The sequence below is a fragment of the Sorex fumeus genome, unplaced genomic scaffold, assembly GCF_029834395.1.
Source record: "Sorex fumeus unplaced genomic scaffold, SorFum_2.1 ptg000044l, whole genome shotgun sequence".
Taxonomy (NCBI): Eukaryota; Metazoa; Chordata; class Mammalia; order Eulipotyphla; family Soricidae; genus Sorex; species Sorex fumeus.
Window position 1 is genome coordinate 66,396,968 of NW_026606101.1, and position 18,817 is coordinate 66,415,784.

Below are 18,817 nucleotides of genomic sequence, written 5' to 3' on the forward strand. Positions count from 1 at the left end.
ACCGGGAATAATTTCTGAGTGCAAAGCCAGGAGTAAACCCTGTGCATAGCCGGGTGTGACTCAAAAAAAATAGAGCACTGTAAATACAGTATAAAATATTCTATTATTTTTATAACCTTTTTTTGAGTATAGGACAGTTAAGTCCTGCTATTTACTATAATAAAACAATTTTAGGTCAGTGAACACATTCAATATGTAAATAGTTTAAGTTATAGGCCTTTTTATTTATGTAGAAAGTCTAAGAGGGATAGTGGTTATGATCTTAAGTTTAGGGGCTAGTGAAGTAGCTCAAAGGGGGGGAGGACGAAGCACATCTTTTTCATGTGTGAGACACCAACTCTGATTCTTTAGCATTGCATGGCCCTAACAGCACTTTATCACTGGGCCTGAGAGCAGACTGACCAGGCACACTCTGGGCAAGGATCACTAGGAGTGGGCTGGCAGGGGCCCAGTGAGTCTGAATGCTACTGGGAAGACACCTGCTCTCCCCCAAAAAACAGATTTCCAACTATAAACAACATAAATGCCTAAACAGGATTAAGCTCTCTATATGACAAATGTTTTTCATCTTATCTCCAGCAGAGGCTTTGATGTGCAGTAGAAGGCACACTAGACCTGGCATTCACAGGATCTCAGGTTTACTCCACCTCAGTTAGTCACATTTACTTTTGGGGGTAGAGGTGGGCTAATCTGGCAGTAGGCTAGACAGCTGCAAGGTGGTAAGTTGTCTCATAAGCAGTTCACATGTCTTTTCTTGACAAACACACTCTAGTCTGTAACATCACAAAGGATCTTTCTATATCTGTCAGTGATCCAGCCAAAGGATTCGACAAACAATTAATTTATCCCGGTAAACCTGAAACTCTAGAGTAATAGGGCAAAAACGTATCCAAATAACAAAATCATTCCTCAGGGCGGGAGCGAGTAGTACAGCAGGTAGGGTGACTGCCTTGTATGCAACTGACCAGGTTCGATCCCTGGCATTCTTTATGGTACCTTGAGCAATGCCAGGAGTAATTCCTGAGTCCAGCACCAGGAGTAACCCTTGAGCACTGCTGGGTGTAACCCTAAAAAGCAAAACAGACTCTGAAACAAAAATCACTGAGCTCAATATTATCAGGCCTAAAGCAATATATCAAAGAGGAACACAAATTTTTGTTTACATACAACCTTTCAAGATTAAATCAGAAGGAAATAGAAAACCAGAGCAGCCAATTATATATAAGCAAGGAAATTAAAAGAGTAATCAAGCCTCTCTCCAAAAGAAACAGACCAGACCTAAACGGTTTTACTAGCGACAAATCTGAAATTTTCAAAGATGATTACCTATACATACCAAGCACTACCTCAAAATCAAAGAAATGAGAATTTTAAACAGTTTCTAGGAGTATTACCCAAACAGCAAGAGCAAAGAAATGCCATAAAAGAAGACAGACAAACATATATGATAAGCTTAAATATAATGATCTTCGACAAGGTCTTGCTCAATAGAATACAATAATTCACGAAAATGGTCTTACACTGGGCTGGGGAAGTGGCTCAGCAATAGAGCACACACTTTGCCTATATGAGGCCCTGAGTGTCAGGGTGTCAATCCCTGACAACACAGAAGAGAAAAAAAAAATTTACATCATGACCAAGGAATTTATTCCATGCATACGTAAGGTTGTTTAATGTATGCAAATCAATTACAGTTAATACATTCCAACCAAAGTTAATGCAAAAATCATTTCATACTAATAAATGCAGAGAACTGACATAATTGAAGATCATGTTCTGATAAAAATCTCTCAAAAAAAATGGGGTAGGAGAAAAATCTATCAACACGGTAAAGGCCACGTACAATAATGCATATTAACATATTCAGTGGCAGAAAACGGAAAGCTGTTCTAAGATCAGAAACTGGACAAGGATTTTATTTTACTTTTATCTTTGGCTTTTGGGCTAAATCCAGTGATATTCAGGGTTTACTTCTGACTCTGCTCAGGGGTTGCTCCTGGGGGTGGCACAGGGGACTATATAGGGTGGCACAGGAATTGAAGCTGAGTCTCCTTCTTACAAGGCAAACACCTTACTTACTGTATTATTTCTCTGCCCCAGGATTTTAATTTTAATATTTTTTATTTTCAACACTGTAGCAAAGTCTTAGTCACGTTAAAAAAAAAAAGCTCAAATAAGAAAATAAAAAGTTAAATGATCACTGCTGTAAATGACATGAAAGTACGCACAATAAACCCCAAACATACTATTAAAACATAACTGGAGGTAATAAATATGGTGCTATTTTTATTCTCATTCTGAGGAAAAGGGGAAAATTTTAAAAAAGGAGTACCAAAGCTTTTTACTCTCTCCCAATTTTGAAGTATTCCTTGAAAATACTAGTAAACTGGGGCTGGAGTGCTAGTACAATGGGCAGGGTGCTTGCCTTGTACACAGCTGATCAGGGTTCAATACCTGGCACCCTGTAGGGTCCCCCAAATCCCACCATGAATGATCCCTGAGCACAGAGTCAGGAGTAAGCCCTGATTACAGCTGTGTGGGGCTGCAAATGCAAAATAAATAAAAATAAAAATAAAGGAACGTATCTTTTAAAGCTGCAGCAATATTACAGTGGGTAGATTGTTTGTCTTGCATGTGGCTGACTTGAGTTCAATTCCTAGCATCCCATAAGGTCCCTTGAGCACTGCCAGGAGTTAATTCCTGAGTGCAAAGCCAGGAATAATTCCTGAGTACTGTCTGGTGTGGCCCCCAAACCAAAAAGAATACTAGTAAACTGTATTTAAGTGAAAGGTTTGCAAGAATAAACAATGAAACAAAGAGAATATTCATTTTTCCATGAGAATGTTTTTTTTCCATGAATTATAATTCAGCATCTAACCTACGACCCCAAACACCTCTGGGGAGGGCCTAATCTCTGGCTCAAGGTCCAAGCAGAATCACATTCTTGGACCTTCGCACTGAATCACCAGGAATAGCCTCTGAGCATTACTTGGGAACAATAACAAAACAACATACGTAGTCTGTCTAAGATAAAGGATATATATTTTTAAAAGTCTTTATATTTAACTTGGGCTGAAAACAGTGTCACACAACTTAAACAGCATGAATAAAGTACAGTTTCTATTTCATTGACCGATTTCTGATATAACGATTTTATATATTGTTAAAATCTTGAAAGTTCTATTTTATTTTACCTTTTTTTTCTTTTTGGGTCACACCAGCGATGCACAGGGGTTACTCCTGGCTCATGCACTCAAGAATTACTCTTGGCCGTGCTTGGGGGACCATATGGGATGCTGGAAATCGAAGCCGGGTCGGGCCGTGTGCAAGGCAAGCGCCCTATCTACTGTGCTATCACTCCTGCCCCGAAAGTTCTATTTTATTTTAGAATGAATTTTCCTTCCTTGCTCTTGCTGCTATGTGTGACTGGGGATCATGCACAGGTCTAGCTGTAATGATTTTAAAACTTCTTTTTGTTTTCTTTTTTGGTCAACACCTGGTGCTCAGGGCTTACTGTTGGGTCTGTGCTCACACATCACTCCTAGCAGGGTTGGGGGATCACATGGAGTACAGGGAATGAAGCCAGGTCAGCCACATTCAAGGCAAGTGTGTTACCCACGGTACTACTATCTCTGCAGCCCCAGATTCAAACTTTTTTAGTTGTACTCTTTGTGTGGAAGCAGAAAGCGTCATGCCACCAGGTAGTGGTGCCTGCACACCTGGACATGGTTCTCACTGATCACTATCCTCATTGTGGTGCTCACACACGTGCTTGCTGGGGGTCAAATCCTTTTATAAAAATGTGGTGCTTTCAGGAGATGCTGATATTCTCTCCGTCTCCCCTTTGTTGAAATTCTTATTGCTTTGTGCAATGAAGTATCACATCCGAGTTCCATATAACCAAGGGAAATACACGAGTTCACCAGTAAATAACCATTATGATTAAGAATAGAGTTGGTATTTTGGTCTAAATGAGTCTGCAGTATACAAAAACAACTCAAATGTATTTTTCTGGGCTGAAGCAATAGTACAGAAGTTAGAGTGCTTGCCTTTAATGAAGCTAACCTGAGTTCGATCCCCAGCACCCCACATGGTTCACGAGCCCACTGCTGGGTGTGGCCCACACACCCCAGACTCAAAGCACTGATGCTGGGGGGACCATGTGGTACAAGGGCCAAACCAGGGTTGGCGGAAAAGAAGGCATGCGCCTCCATCCCCGTACTATTTTCTCCCCCCAACTCTTAAATTCTGAACCACCAACCGCCATGATCCTTTCCTCTTTGACTTATGCATAAATGAAAAAAAAAATTTGCTAACAGTCCCTAACTCTATTTAACTATGGTATTAATCTATAGTTCCACACAAACTGGGTCATTCTTAATTACAATTACATCTAAAACAGAGATCCATCAAATCTTTGAATCCCTCCAATGATAATTAATGGCATTTTACCTACAGAAGTAAATTATACCAAAGCTTCCCAATTCTTTTCTGCTCCAGCCATAAGATATAATATACTGCTAGGTAATATCCGATTACTGTAATAGTTCTCTAAGGAAGTGGAGCTGCAACTGAAGATTTATTAACGCCTTTCTCGGAGAGACTTGATAATCCTATGTGATATCTTACAAAAGCATGAGCATTTTAAAATGAAAGAAATAATATCAATAAACTCCTACCTGTTCTGGCATAGCTCCATGTTCAATTCCAGTCTTCAATAATCTGTAGCAATTACCAAAAAGATCCCATTTTGTGAGATCATGAGCACTAAAAATAAACAAAGTAAAAGTAAACTTTAACCTAGAGTGGAAGAAAACAGTTAAAGTTAGAAGAAGCAAAGAGGGAGATGGGAAGGAGTGGGAAAAGGAGAGTACAAGCTGGTAAAAGGAACTCACTGCATCACTAACAAACTTTATTTCATGTAAGTGAAGATCAACAGTGCATGGCCAAACTGAGTTCATATTCCATTGATAGGTAATAGTTCTCCTGTGTTTTAGAATATTTATTTTTATTGCTATGATTTTTTGGGTTTGGAGACCAAACTCAGCAGTGATCGGGGTTTACTTCTGGTTCCCTGTTCAGAGATCATTCCTAGAAGTGCTGGGGGAGAAGGGGTGTGGGGGCATACGTGATGCTGGGGATCAAACTGAAATCTGCTCTGAAAGGCAAGGACCTAAACCCATATACCATTTCTCTGGCCCAGTAAAACATACTTAAAGCCATTCATGATATCAAATTATAAATTCAGTGCATTTCTGAGAGAGATGTATTTACAGGTAAAGAAAAAGACAAAAAATAAAAAAAGAAAACTCCAAAACTGCGTTGCAGGTATTCATATAGGTTGAAAACTTTTAAATGAGATAATGTTGATATTTAAAAATCTTGAACTCTATCATTAAAATCAGTAAATTATTTTCAAATAATCAGCTGATAAATTATTTTCAAATGTCAAAATATTCTAAATATGAGTTTTGGCAGTGTCAATTTTCATTTTCAAAGATGAAATGTTTTTTGAAGAGGGGCCACCCGAAGAGTGCTCAGGGGTTATTCTCAGCTCTGTACTCAGGAATAACTCCTGACAGTGCTCATGGAACTATACAGGATCCTGGGTTTTGCACCTGGGTTGGCTATGAGCAAGGCAAGCACCCTACCTGCTATACTATCTCTTCAGTCCAAAACATTTCTTAGTTTGTTTTTCCATAGTATTTGTTCCAAATTACTTGTGTATAAAGAAAAAAGGCTTTGTTAGATTTCAGGCAGCTTTGAAATCTGAAATAGTATTAGTATGACTATTAGGTTATATCTAAATATTTCTTCTTGGTATTTTTGTTTTTGGGCCATACTCGAAGGGAGTGCATGGGGTCACTTGGGCAGTGCTCAGGGGCCATGAGGTGTCAGGGATCAAATCTAGGCCACGGTATGCAAAGCATATCCTCAGCCTACTGGCCTATCTCTCTGGTTCAGGAGAAGATGATCCTGCATCATTACACTGGACATGCAAATTACAACTTGAAAATGAGACGATTTCTTAGATCTGAATCATTTTTATTTAACGAAAATTTCTATTTACATAGTAAGACAAAACAATCAACAATTCAGAACAATTCAGGAAATAAAGCTAATTGAAATAATTTCATAGCTTAAAAAATTTTACCCATTTAAGTTCTAACTCACGTACCCAACCTAATTTGATACAATTAATTAACCTGCACTCTTACTGTATATATCCCTTATGTTAAATTATTAATTCTACTCTTTAAGCAGTGGTTATAATAAAAATATTTATCTAGAGAAAAATTTAAACTAAAAATAAACACTGTATCTCATTATTTCTCTCTAAAATTTTGCACTGTTATACGGACATCAAACACTACAAAGGTGATGTTTATTTTATGTTGATTAAAAATGGTTTTCACTAAACTTATTCAAATAAAACAACATACTTGTGAAAAGAGGTTAACCGTTTTAATGTAGAAAGCACATTGTAAATATCATCATCATCAGCTTCTTCTCCCTATTTAAAAAAAAAGATGCACCTTAAATAACTTTACTTATCCTCAACTTCACATGAAAGTTTATGGCTTAAAGAAATATACTTCATAAATTATACAGAATATATATTAAAAATTAAAAAATAAAAACCACTAAATATACCACTAATCTCACTTGGCAGAGATAGCCAATTCTGGAACTTTGAAATGTTACAATGCAACTTTATACATTTTTATTATTGATGGAAATAATTTTTAATATGAATGGAATTATTATCATTAATAGGACTAATTCCTGCAATGCTAAGTAAGTAGATATGTAGGTCATATTTAATTTTTTGGGGAGAGCTGCGGGGCTCATTGGCTCATAGCTATAGTCAGACTCCAGCAGCAGACTGCTCTGCTGGGGAAATCGTGTCCTGTGATGCTTGTGATCCATGTGGTTCCATGGATCATATGAAATTTAATATTCCACTAAAACATTATTTAATGGTTAATTGTAAGATTTTTAATGACTATCTATCTCTCTACGTTTTTTGGGGAGAGTCCGGGGGGTGGGGGGAAGCAACACCCTACAGTGCTGGGGTTGCTCTCTCTGGGAACTGTGTGATGTTGGGACTGAACCCAGAGCGGAGGCTCCTTCATGCAAAGAATATGCTCCATTCTTTTGAGCGATCTCTAAGGTCCATGAGAATCAGAATGAAAAATAAATAAGAATTTTTATAATAATAGCAAATTTGATATATTTGTTATCTTGGGAACATGGTAAATAGAAGTACAAGTACACTTAATAAGTATGTCTCATTATCTGCATATCATAATAATTCAGTGTTAAAATGCAAATTAGGCCACAGGAAAAAAAAAAGCAGAAATAATTTAAGAAAAGCCGGGCTTTAAGACCTTTCTTGAAATAAAAAATAGCTTTTCTAAAATTAATAAAGATAAAGGCCAAGCTTTATAAGATGAATAATTGCGATGCTGTGATTTGAAAGAGACATTTTTAAGTTATTTTAAAATGAAAATGACTTATACACTTAGCTATTCTAAATAGACAAAAATTATTACATGTACTTATAAACTCGATTCTTTTTTTTGCTTTGGGCAACACTTTGGGCTACTCAGGGCTTCTTTCTAGTTCTCTGCTCTGGAATCACTTTTGGAAAGACTCAGAGGGATATATATAGTACTGGGGATCAGAGGCACGCAAGGGAAGTGCGTTACCTATGGTACTATCTTTTTTAGTCCCTTGGTTTTTTAAATTAATTTTGGGGGGTTTTCAGGTATCAAATCTAGCTAGTGTCTTGTACATGTTAAGTAGGCATTCTACCGAAGAATTATAACAGCCATGTATACATTAACTTTAAAACAAACCTCTTGTAGTAGGTCTTCCACAGAATGATTGAATCGATCTACAAACTCATCAATCAGCTGACTTCGAGCTATGTCAACTCTGTTCTGGATGGTATACTCCTCACTGCATAAGATGCTATATGTTTTACTGCAGGCTTCTAAAACATCTGATTCTACATGTTTTTCCACAACAAACTTAATCTGTTTTAACAAAGCATCCAGGTGCTGAGAAAAAAAAGAAAAACTGTGGTATTTAAATCAATGACAAAAAAATAAAAACAAGCAACTGTCCAAAAAGATTTTATTATATGAAAATAGGAAAATTAAAACACTACAGTAGCAGGAATTAAATTTAATATTGTCTTACCTTTTCCATTCTACCTGTGCTATAAATTTCTAGATCAAAATACTGTGGAATTTGTAGCAAGTTTGCTACCTTCTCTGCATCTGCAGAATACTAGAAGGAGACACACACACACACAAAAAAAAAAAAGAAAAAAGAAAAAAGAAAAGATAACTCATAAGGTATGATACACAAATTCAGTGGCATATTAAGTGTTATAAAAAATAAATGAAACTGTACCTTTGACAGTAACATAGGAAGTGTGATAATAAAATGCTCAGTCAATTTGTTTCTATCATCAATTTGAGTTTTCCTTTCTTTGGCAGTCAGCACCTAGAAATAAATTTAAATGGGAAGAGTCATGTACTAGAGTCATAAAACTAGAATGTTATATAGAGTAAGAAAAATTAATAAAAGATGTAATTGATAATAATAAGAGGAGCTTTAACAAACCAATTACTAAAATATGTGCAAATTCCTATGTAATGAATACTATAAATTAGTAAGTTGTTACATAAGAATTAGCTTTGTTGGGCTGGAGTGACAGTACAGTACATGATTTGCACATGGCAGATCCCAGTTGATTCCTAGCTCCCTGTATTGTTCCCCGAGTCTGACAGGAGTGATTCCTGTTCACAGGAGTAAGTCCTAAGTACCATCAGGTGTGCCCCCCAAACAAGACAAAACAAATAAGCCTTGCATGCTGAAGACCTGGGTTCCACCCCATTATCACATCACCTCCCAGAACCTTTAGTTATCCTTGAGCGTAGGGCCTGGAGACCTCTGGGTACTGAACGATATGGCCCAAAGAACAACCCCCCAGATAAAAACTTCATTATTAATGATAAACTATTACTTGTGTAATTGGATTGATTTAATTGGAAATAAAATACTTAAATTATTGGAGAAATAATTTTTCTAGAGTTTTAATATAGATGTTAATGGTGCTCTCACAGGAATATTTCTCTAGAAGTACTAAGGAAAGTTATGTTTTTAAAATAACAGCAGTTAACACATTTTTACATACTTTTAAAGCACACACTATTCACTTCTCTGAACTCATTCATATTTGATTCTCTCTGTAATAAGCTCAAAGATGTTAGGCAATAAAACATCTGTTACTATGAAGTCACAAGCAAATGAAGATTTTCAAATAAATTATGGAATAAACCTTTATAAAAGATAAAGGGGTATAGAGGGTAATAGTATACGTATCTGGACCAGGGATATGATTTCATCAATAATACCCCAGGCCCTGCATGCGCAAAGTTCTCAGAGAGATCCCTAGCACTGCATGACAATCTTAGTACTGCCCGGTGTGGCTCTGGTATCCCCAGCACTAATGGGTTTAACTGCTTTTAAGAAAATACATATATATGTATTTATATATTTTTAAAATGATATGTTGGAAGAATGAACCAAAAATAGGACTGGGAAATCATTCAGCAGTTTGGGCACATGCTTAGCATGGAGCCGACCTAGGTTCAAGCTTCAGCACCAGAGACTGAACGGTACCTTTTCCTTATGTCCTGGCACTGAAGCAAGGATCCAGCTAGCAGCCCAGAGACCCACCTAGGAGGAATCCTCATTCCCCCGCCCACAAAAGGTTAAAATTAGAAATATGAAAATATGCGATGTAAGGTATGTAATATTACTATTACATGCATTTGAATTTTAAATATGCAAACATCAAAATAAAAAATTTAATTATAAGAAAAAAGTAAATGATATAAGCAGCACTGGACTCTCAGTGACATTTTATTATAATAACAGAAGTACATACGTATGTATACATAGCAGCCTTTTATATTCACGCGTATATTTACCATTTCTGGTATTCTCCCTCCCTCCCTCCCTCCGGATGAGTTTTCTTTCTTATCAAGATTTAAGTACTTCTAACATACACTAAAAAGCATATCTCAATTTTGGCTTAACTGGTTAAGTTTTAATTTCGCTTCATATATGGAAGATAATTTTATCTGGTTTGGCAGCAAATGGGGTTTTACATTTCTGAGGCTCTATACAATTTTAGTTCATAGTTTTTTCTTCTCATCGCACTGTATCATTCCTATCATTTGTCTTCATCGTTAGTTATTTCTTCCTATCTTTTCAAGTCTTCTATTGAGCCCATCTTATGAATTTTATACTTGTCACTGTACTTTAAGAAGTTTAAAATGGGGTCTGAGAGATAGTACAATGGTTAGGGCACATGTCTGGTACATGTCAGATGCAACTTTGATTGTTGGCATCTGTGGCTCCCTGAACATGGCCAGGTGTAGCTATTGTTCTTTTTCAATAAATTTTCAACCATACAGTAACTAGATCTATTAAAAAGCATTTCTATTAGGTAACAATTAAATGCTTCTTTGTAAATTTTCTGAAAAAGTGGAAATTTCAATATAACAGTGAATTAAATTATTTACCTAATTTTTTAAAACATTCTTTATCCTAAGCCATGTAATTTGTGTCTTCTATGACGTGTGCTCTATTTGAAGTTCTTACACTTTGTTTTTCTTTTCTGGGAGCTATACCTGGTGGTACTCAGGGCATTCTTGGCATTGTGCTCAGAATTTTTATTATTCTTGTGATTATTTATCTAGTTTGTCTGTCTTCTAAGACAGGAGTAACGTCAGTCCCATGTTTCTAGATTACTAACTGAGCAGAGTTTGTACTCAAGTATTATGTAAGAATTCTCTGCTCTGAGAACTGACTTATCTGTGATTTAAGAGCAAATTCAAAGTCAATCAGGTTGAAAGTTTCCCTTGACTTTTATTTTCTTCTGGGTTCACTTAGATATCCCAGTTAATGAGGAAGATGTGGAGAGCTTATCTAACTTTTTTATGTTTACTAATTTTCAGGATTTTCCAGGCAAGATTCCTGGCTAGTTGTCTGTTCTTATCAGCCGGGATCATAACTTCAGAAATATCAAAACTGTGGGTTTTCCTCCTTTACTTTTTACCAAATTTGCTACTTAAAGCTGACAAACAAGTGTTCTTCTGATATTCAACCCATACTGAGTCTACATCCTTTAAGAGCAAAGCTGCTGGAACTAAAAAAAATTTTTTTTCTTCCCCTTTGGGTTTTGGGTCATACCCGGTGGTGTAAAATGTAAGAGCCCTTCCCACTGTACTAGCTTTCTGGTCCCCAAATGCCAGGTTTTATATTAAAAGCCAATGTGCTAAAACATAAGTTTGTAAGTCTTTATATATTATAACCCCAAGCCCAAACAAAGAAAGAAACAAACCAAACAAACCCTGGATTCCTGAAGCTTTCCCCAAGCTTTTGAGAAGTTTGTTTTGTTTTGGGGCCATACCCATTGGTCCTGTCAGTGCTCAGAGTACCACACAGTACTGAAGATGGAAGGCAGGCATCCTGAACTCAAGGCATGTGCTCCAGGATCATAGTTAATTTCTGGCCCAAATTTTAGCAGTTTTTGAATAACACATACTTTTACAAATAAAAAAATGATCTTTGGTAAAGAACAATTTAAAACTATTTCAGTGCACTGACTTAATTTTGGATTGATTTCCTGTCTTATACCTTTTTCCAGCAGAAATGCCTACCCTATCTTAATTAACCCCTGTGATTACCTTAATTCATTTTCATTTTTAACATCAAGAATACCAAGATGAAGATACAACAAACTATCCAAAGATTGCCAGTTGTTAAATATACTAAGTCAGTGAGCTGTCAAGAGTCCTTTTACACTTTTAACAGATGCAAATGAAACTTGTAAAGGAAATAATCTATTCAAGGACTCTAATATAGACTGGATAAAGATGAAGCATCACAGCAGTTATCATTAACAAAGACATCATATTTTAGAATACACATATTTTAGGATACAGTATTTCCAAATATTTAAGATGGAGAACTACTTAAGTCTTTCGTAGACTTCTCATTCATGTAACTTACTCTCTTGCCCGTACCCCTTCCCACTGGAGGATGAGCCTCAGCAGCTTGACGAATTGTACAAACCATAAGCTCTATAAGAGCACTCTCTTGCCGGTCAGACATTGCTAAGGTGAAAACAAAACATATTAATGTAGATGGACAGCTTCATAAATACCACTGTATAAAAAACAAACAATTATCTTAAAAAAACCCTTACGAAAAAGTCCAAAATTACTGATTATTTTAAAAACTGATGTTAAACTCAACTTCTATTCTTTTAAAAAAATTGGCTTTATGTAAGTCAAACAATGAGATTAAAAATAAGTAAAGAAAATAATGAACAAATTGGTTTCTTTTAATACCTGATTCCTTGTAATACCATACTTCTGAGTTAGGCAACTGCAAAGTTTTATTACATTATTCTTTATCATTTCTTTTGGGTTGGGTGGAGGGTGTTTCTTTGGGCCATACCTGGCAGTGCTAAAGGCTTACTCCTAGCTCTGCTTTTAGGAATCAATCCTGGCAGGGCTCAGAGGAACATACGAGGTATCCTGGGTTCACCATATGCAAGGCCAACACCCTACCCGCTGTGCTATCACTTCAGCCCCTCTCTCCACGCCCACCCCCCACCCCCCCACCGTTCTATACAATTTCAAAGCTCTAAGGGGATGAATTTTTTTTTTTTTTGCTTTTTGGGTCACACCCGGCAATGCTCAGGGGTTACTCCTGGCTCATGCACGCAGGAATTGCTCCTGGCGGTACTCAGGGGACCATATGGGATGCTGGGAATTGAACCTGTGTCGGCCATGTGGGCTGCGTGCAAGGCAAACGCCCTACCCGCTGTGCTATTGCTCCAGCCCCGGGGATGAATATTTTTAAAAAAGATTTTAAAGAAAAAGATCATTCCATGTATTAAAATACTAAAAATAGATGTTAAATAATCTTTACATCAAAACATGTACAAATAATTCTCTTGAATAATTACATTCTGTTCCATGACATATTCACTCTTTTTTCTTCTTAAAATTCTGTCATTGTAAGTATAAATACACGTCACTGATACTCCTATTTCTACAGAATACTTCCCAAAACCAGAGTAACGGGTCAAAGGTTAAAAAAGTTGAAAAAAAATCAGGAGGTTATTTAATTCACACCTCCAGCTGCAACTATAAGAATGACTGGTTCCTCATATCCCTGCCAGCACTGGGTTTTACTTTAATTTTTGCTAATTCATTGGCTGAATGTGATTTATTTTGCTCTTTTCTATCTACTAATTGGAATTTTTGGACTGAATTTTGGCTTCTTTTCTACTGTTACTCATTTTTTTCCATTAATTTATAAGCTCCTGCACATTACTAGTAATTTTGAACCTTGCATACATTTTTTTACAGTCTCATTGTCAGACTCTCTTCATGTTATCTTTTGTCAGAATGTTAACTTTCACAAAATCACATTTTCCTCTATTTATTTTATACATTTGGGTTTTATTTCTTCTGCTTCTCCTGTTTTACTAAGATAGAACTGACATAATGTATTGCATAAGTCATTAACAAGTGGAGTCACAGTCTTTGAGGGCTTGTATATTGCTTGAAAAACTCTGCTTACCCTGAGACTGAGGGCTGGAGTGATAGCACAGCGGGTAGGGCGTTTGCCTTGCACGCAGCCAACATGGCCGACCCGAGTTCGATTCCTCCGCCCCTCTCGGAGAGCCCGGCAAGCTACCGAGAGTATTCGATATGCCAGACACAGTAACAACAAAGTCTCCAATGGAGACGTTACTGGGCCCACTCGAGCAAATTGATGATCAACGGGAGGGCCTTTTACCCTGAGATTACAGAAAAATATTTCCTTTTTTTCTTTTCCTCTTTCCTTTTCCATCTTTAATCTGCCTATAATCTATTTCTACTGACAGTATGAAGTACAGGTCATGAGATGAATGATGAGGTCAGATTTTTCTCTTGTAAAGTTCTACCAGTGCCTTATATATCTTGGATATTAACTCCTTATTTGTTGAGTGGTGGGCAAATAATTTATTCTAATGTGTAGGCTGTCTTTGAACTCTGGTCCTCATTTCCTTTGAGGTTCAGAAACTTCTTAAGTTAATGTAGTCCCATTTGTTTATCTCCGATCCTATTTGCCTGGTGTTTCATATGGTGTTTCATTCTTAAAGATGTTTCTAGCTTCAATGTCATGGACAGTTTTGCCCATGTTTTACTCTGCATACCCAATAGATTATGGTCTGATAAACCCTTTTATTTAAACCATTCTGACTTGACTTTTGTGCATGGCATTAGAAAGAGGCCCGATTTCTTTTTTTTTTTTTTTTGCATCTGGCTGATCGGTTGTCCCAATACCACTTATTGAAAAGGATTTCCTTACAATACTTCATACATTTTGCTCCTTTATTGAAAATTAACTGACCATATACATGAGGGTGTGTCCCTGAATTTTCAATTTTATTCCATTAACCTGAGGATCTGTCTCTATTCTAGTACCTTGCTGTTTTAATTACTATTGCTTTGAGTACAGCCTGAAGTTGGGGAAAGTGATGCCTCCCATCTTCTTCCCGCTCGAGGATTCTCTGGAAATTGGGGTGGTTATTTTCCCATATGAATTTCAGGAGTGTTTAATCTATTTCTTTGAGGAATGCACGATATCCTTAAAGGGACTGCATTGAATCTGCATAGTGCTTTATGGAATACTGCCATTTTGATGAGGCTAATCTCCCAAACCATGAGCAGGGGATATGTTTCCATTTCTATAAGCCCTCTTTTATTTATTTAAATAGTGTTTTACAGTTTCTTTGTATTGGTGTTTCACCTCTTCAGTTAGGTCCCTTCGTAGGTACTTAAATGTTCCAAGGCACAATTTTGAATGGAATTTTAAAAAATATCTCATTCTCCTCTATTTCATTATTTGCATACATGAAAGTCATAAACTTTTGTGTACTCATTTTTGTAGCCTGCCACTTTGTGTCTACTGTTTCTATTGTATCTAGGGTCTTCTTTGTCGAGTCTTTAGAGTTTTCTAAATATAGTATTTTCTATTTATAGTCTAAAACTTCTGTATTATGCAGATGGTACTTCTTCCTTTCCTATCTGGATGCCCTTAATAACTTTTTCTTGCCTAATTTCTCTGACATTCACAACCATGCGACCTCTTATTGTCTAGTTCTCGCTCTCGGAGAACCCGGCAGGTTACCGAGAGTATCCCTGCCCGCATGGCAGTCTGGCAAGCTCCCTGTGGCATATCGACATGCCAAAACCCAGTAACAATGATGGGTCTCATTCTCCTGACCCTGAAAGAGCCTCCAATGTGGCACTTGCTAAAATCTCAGGGCTAGGACGAATGGAGACGTTACTGGTGTCTGCTTGAGGAAATCGATGAACAAAGGGATGACAGTGATACAGTGAATTTCTCTGACAAGTACTTCCTGTACAGAACAGAAGCGGTCAGAGTGCGCAACCATGTCTTGTGCTGATCTTAGAGCAAAGGCTCTTAGTTTTTTCTCACTGAGTACAATGTTGGCTTGTGCTAAAAGGCTTTGACTAAGTTGAGGTAAGTTTTTCAAGTTCCAATCTTATTGAGGGATTTTTTTTTTAATCATAAATGGGTGCTAAATCTTGTTAAATGTTTTCGCTGCATCTATTATATGATCATTTGATTTTTATTTTTTGTTGATATGATTGATCAGCACATGTTAAACCATCCTTGCATTCCCAGGAGAAATTCCAGTTGATAAAGGTCAATGAGTTTGATGACTTGAACACTGACAGGTTTACCCCAAACAAAACAAAACAAAAAGTTCTACTGTCTTTATTCAGTAAAATTTAATAGCTTAAAATTTAATAAAAAATAAAAAACAGCACGGCGGTAGGACATTTGCCTTGCACACAGCCAGCCTGGGTTCGATTCTTCCAGTTCTCCTGGAGAGCCTGGCAAGCTACCAAGAGTATCTTGCCCGCACGGCAAAGCCTGGCGAGCTCCCCGTGACGTATCTGATATGCCAAACACAGTAACAAGTCTCACACAATGGAGATGTTACTGGGCCCGCTGGAGCAAATCGATGAACAATGGGAGGACAGTGCTACAGTGCAGTGCTTGCTCGAGTCCTCCTGTTGTTCATTGATTTGTTCGAGCGGGCCCAGTAACGTCTCCATTGGAGACTTTGTTGTTACTCTGTTTGGCAGATCGAATCCATTAAAAACCAACAACAGGGGGCTGGAGCGATAGCACAGCTGGTTGGGCGTTTGCCTTGCACACGGCCAACATGGCCAACACAGGTTCGATTCCCAGAATCCCATATGGTCTCCCGAGCACCGCCAGGAGAAATTACTGAGTGCATGAGCCAGGAGTAACCCCTGAGCATTGCCGGGTGTGACCCAAAAAGCAAAAAAAAAAAAAAAAAAACCTCAAACAAAACACAACAACAACAACAACAAAAAAAACCAACAACAGGGGCTGGAGCAATAGTACAGTGGGTAATGCCTTGCATGCAGCCAACCAAGGTTCGATCCCTGGCATCCTATATGGTCCCCCAAGCACCGCCAGGAGTGATTCCTGAGTGCAGGGCCAGGAGCAATCCCTGATCATCACCGGGTTCCTAATGGTTAGTTTAGGCCTCTACTACAAAATTGTTCATTTTGCTCTTATCTCCTAGAGTGCTGAGAGACACAGAAGCATAAGCAAAGTATAGGGCCTCAATCACATATCACCTCATTAAACAACGATGTAAGAGGAAAATTCTCCATATTATAAAAAAGCTAAAGATGATAAAAAATAAAGATGTAAGTCACAAGGAACAGAGATAATATATGACTCTATTTCTATCATGAAGTATGTATTTATTACACTGTAAATCTCAATGATGTCAAGCTATTGTCTATATTCCAGGACTGCTGTATGAATGAATTCAAATAGTCTATGGTATTAGGTGATGAATAAAATGACACTCAGGAAGAAATTACATGGCACTTATCTCACCCTATTTTTGACTTTAAGTACCAAAGAGGGCATGATTGTAGTCTAAGTTATATCCTTATTTCTAAGAGGTTTTCCAAAATTAACACATGAATGTAACCAAAAAAAATTCTGAATGCCTATTTTTCATTTAATGGGGTATGTGTGGGTGAGCCACACCCAGCAATGCTCAGGGGTTTATTCCTGCTTTTGCACACAGGAATCAATCCTCGTGGTACTGGGGGAACCATATAGGATGCCTGGAATCGAACCTACGTTGGTTGTGCGCAAGGCAAATGCCCTACCTGCTTTATTATCTCTCACTCATCTGGATATGTACTTCTTACATTAAGTCCATTGGCATTCAGCAGAAAGAACCCAACTTGAGGTTTCTTTTAATATTATACAATATGGCACAGCTGTCGGGCATTTACCTTGCATGCAGCCAGCCCAGCAAAGCCAGGTTTGATTCCTCCGCCCCTCTTGGAGAGCCTGGCAAGCTACGGAGAGTATTCAATATGCCAAACACAGTAACAAGTCTCAAAATGGAGATGTTACTAGGCCTGCTCGAGCAATTTGATGAACAACGGGAGGACAGTGACAGTGACGTTTTTAAAAACTTGTGTGGCAATATTCAATTAAGATGTCATAAACTGTTGAGACATTCTCAAAACAAGAAACAAACCGTTTTCCTTATGAAACAACATATAGTATGATTATTTTTAATTTAAAGGAGAGATCTAAACAGATATATGGCTATAAACAACAATTTTGAAAAGTATGTAAATCAACTGGTCGAAATACTCTACCTTCCTCTCCTTGAACTGGTTCTTCTAACAGCAATTCTGTCATACATTCCCAGTCTTTTAACAGCTCTTGAGAGCTCTCCCACAAACTGTCCACCAAGTAGGCTGCATGTTCGTGTAACTAAAAATAACAATTCAAGTATGAATAAATATTTAGCGAGGAAGTTACTTTTAATTAATGAACGATTTTTCTTCATAATTAAAATGACTTACTTGGGCACAATGATTTCAAGAACCACTTAGAAATCAATTTGTACTCCACTGTTATTTCCGTTAAAAATTAACACAACACAGAAAAACATAAAATTTCAAAACCTGTTGCTATTCCTAAGCTAAAATGGAGTTATTTACTAAGAAAAAATTCAGTTTAGTTTCTGAAAAAAAAAAGTTAAATGGCAATAAACTATTTAAAAAAAAAACCCAAAGTTTGTTTATATATCTTTCACAATAACAAAAATTATACTGAACAAACCTCCTATGATGAGAGGCTATCCATATGTCGTTTAAGTATGTCTACAGAGAGGTATGGAAGTTTTTATTTATAATGAAATCGTCTCTAAAATACAATTCTGGCTTATTTTATATAATACTGTCCTCACCTTTTGGAACATTTGTTAGCCTTATCTAGTCTTCATCTCATTTACTCTTTACTTCCAAAAATTATTTATAAATACCTTGTGCTACTTTGATTAAGGTATGCCAGCAAACAACAATGCTTATTTTTAATTTCAATTTGAAATGACATTTAAAAAAAATTTTTTTTTTTGGCGTTTGGGGTACATTTGACTATGGTCAGGATTTACTCCTGGCTCTGCTCCAAGGATCACTCTTGGCAGGGCTCAGCAGACCTGAGTGCTTGGGATGAAAACCGGGCAATCTACATGTAAGGCAAGCACCCTACCCATGGTACAATTGCTCTGGTCTTACTTAAAAATATATTACTATGCTGTACTCCCCACTATTTTTAAATACTC

The 18,817-nt window shown here is 37.1% G+C and overlaps 1 protein-coding gene across 2 annotated transcripts in view; it reads right to left on the minus strand.

Annotated features, from left to right (window-relative positions):
- STAG1 (STAG1 cohesin complex component) overlaps nt 1-18,817 on the minus strand; it is a 354,244-nt gene that overhangs the window by 61,616 nt on the left and 273,811 nt on the right. For both annotated transcript variants that reach the window (XM_056121608.1, XM_056121609.1), the window contains 7 exons: nt 17,847-17,964; nt 12,100-12,203; nt 8,425-8,517; nt 8,209-8,298; nt 7,863-8,066; nt 6,444-6,514; nt 4,680-4,767 (listed from right to left, as the gene is read on the minus strand). In XM_056121608.1, coding sequence (XP_055977583.1) covers nt 4,680-4,767; nt 6,444-6,514; nt 7,863-8,066; nt 8,209-8,298; nt 8,425-8,517; nt 12,100-12,203; nt 17,847-17,964 — 768 coding nt within the window. The remainder of the gene's footprint in view (nt 1-4,679; nt 4,768-6,443; nt 6,515-7,862; nt 8,067-8,208; nt 8,299-8,424; nt 8,518-12,099; nt 12,204-17,846; nt 17,965-18,817) is intronic.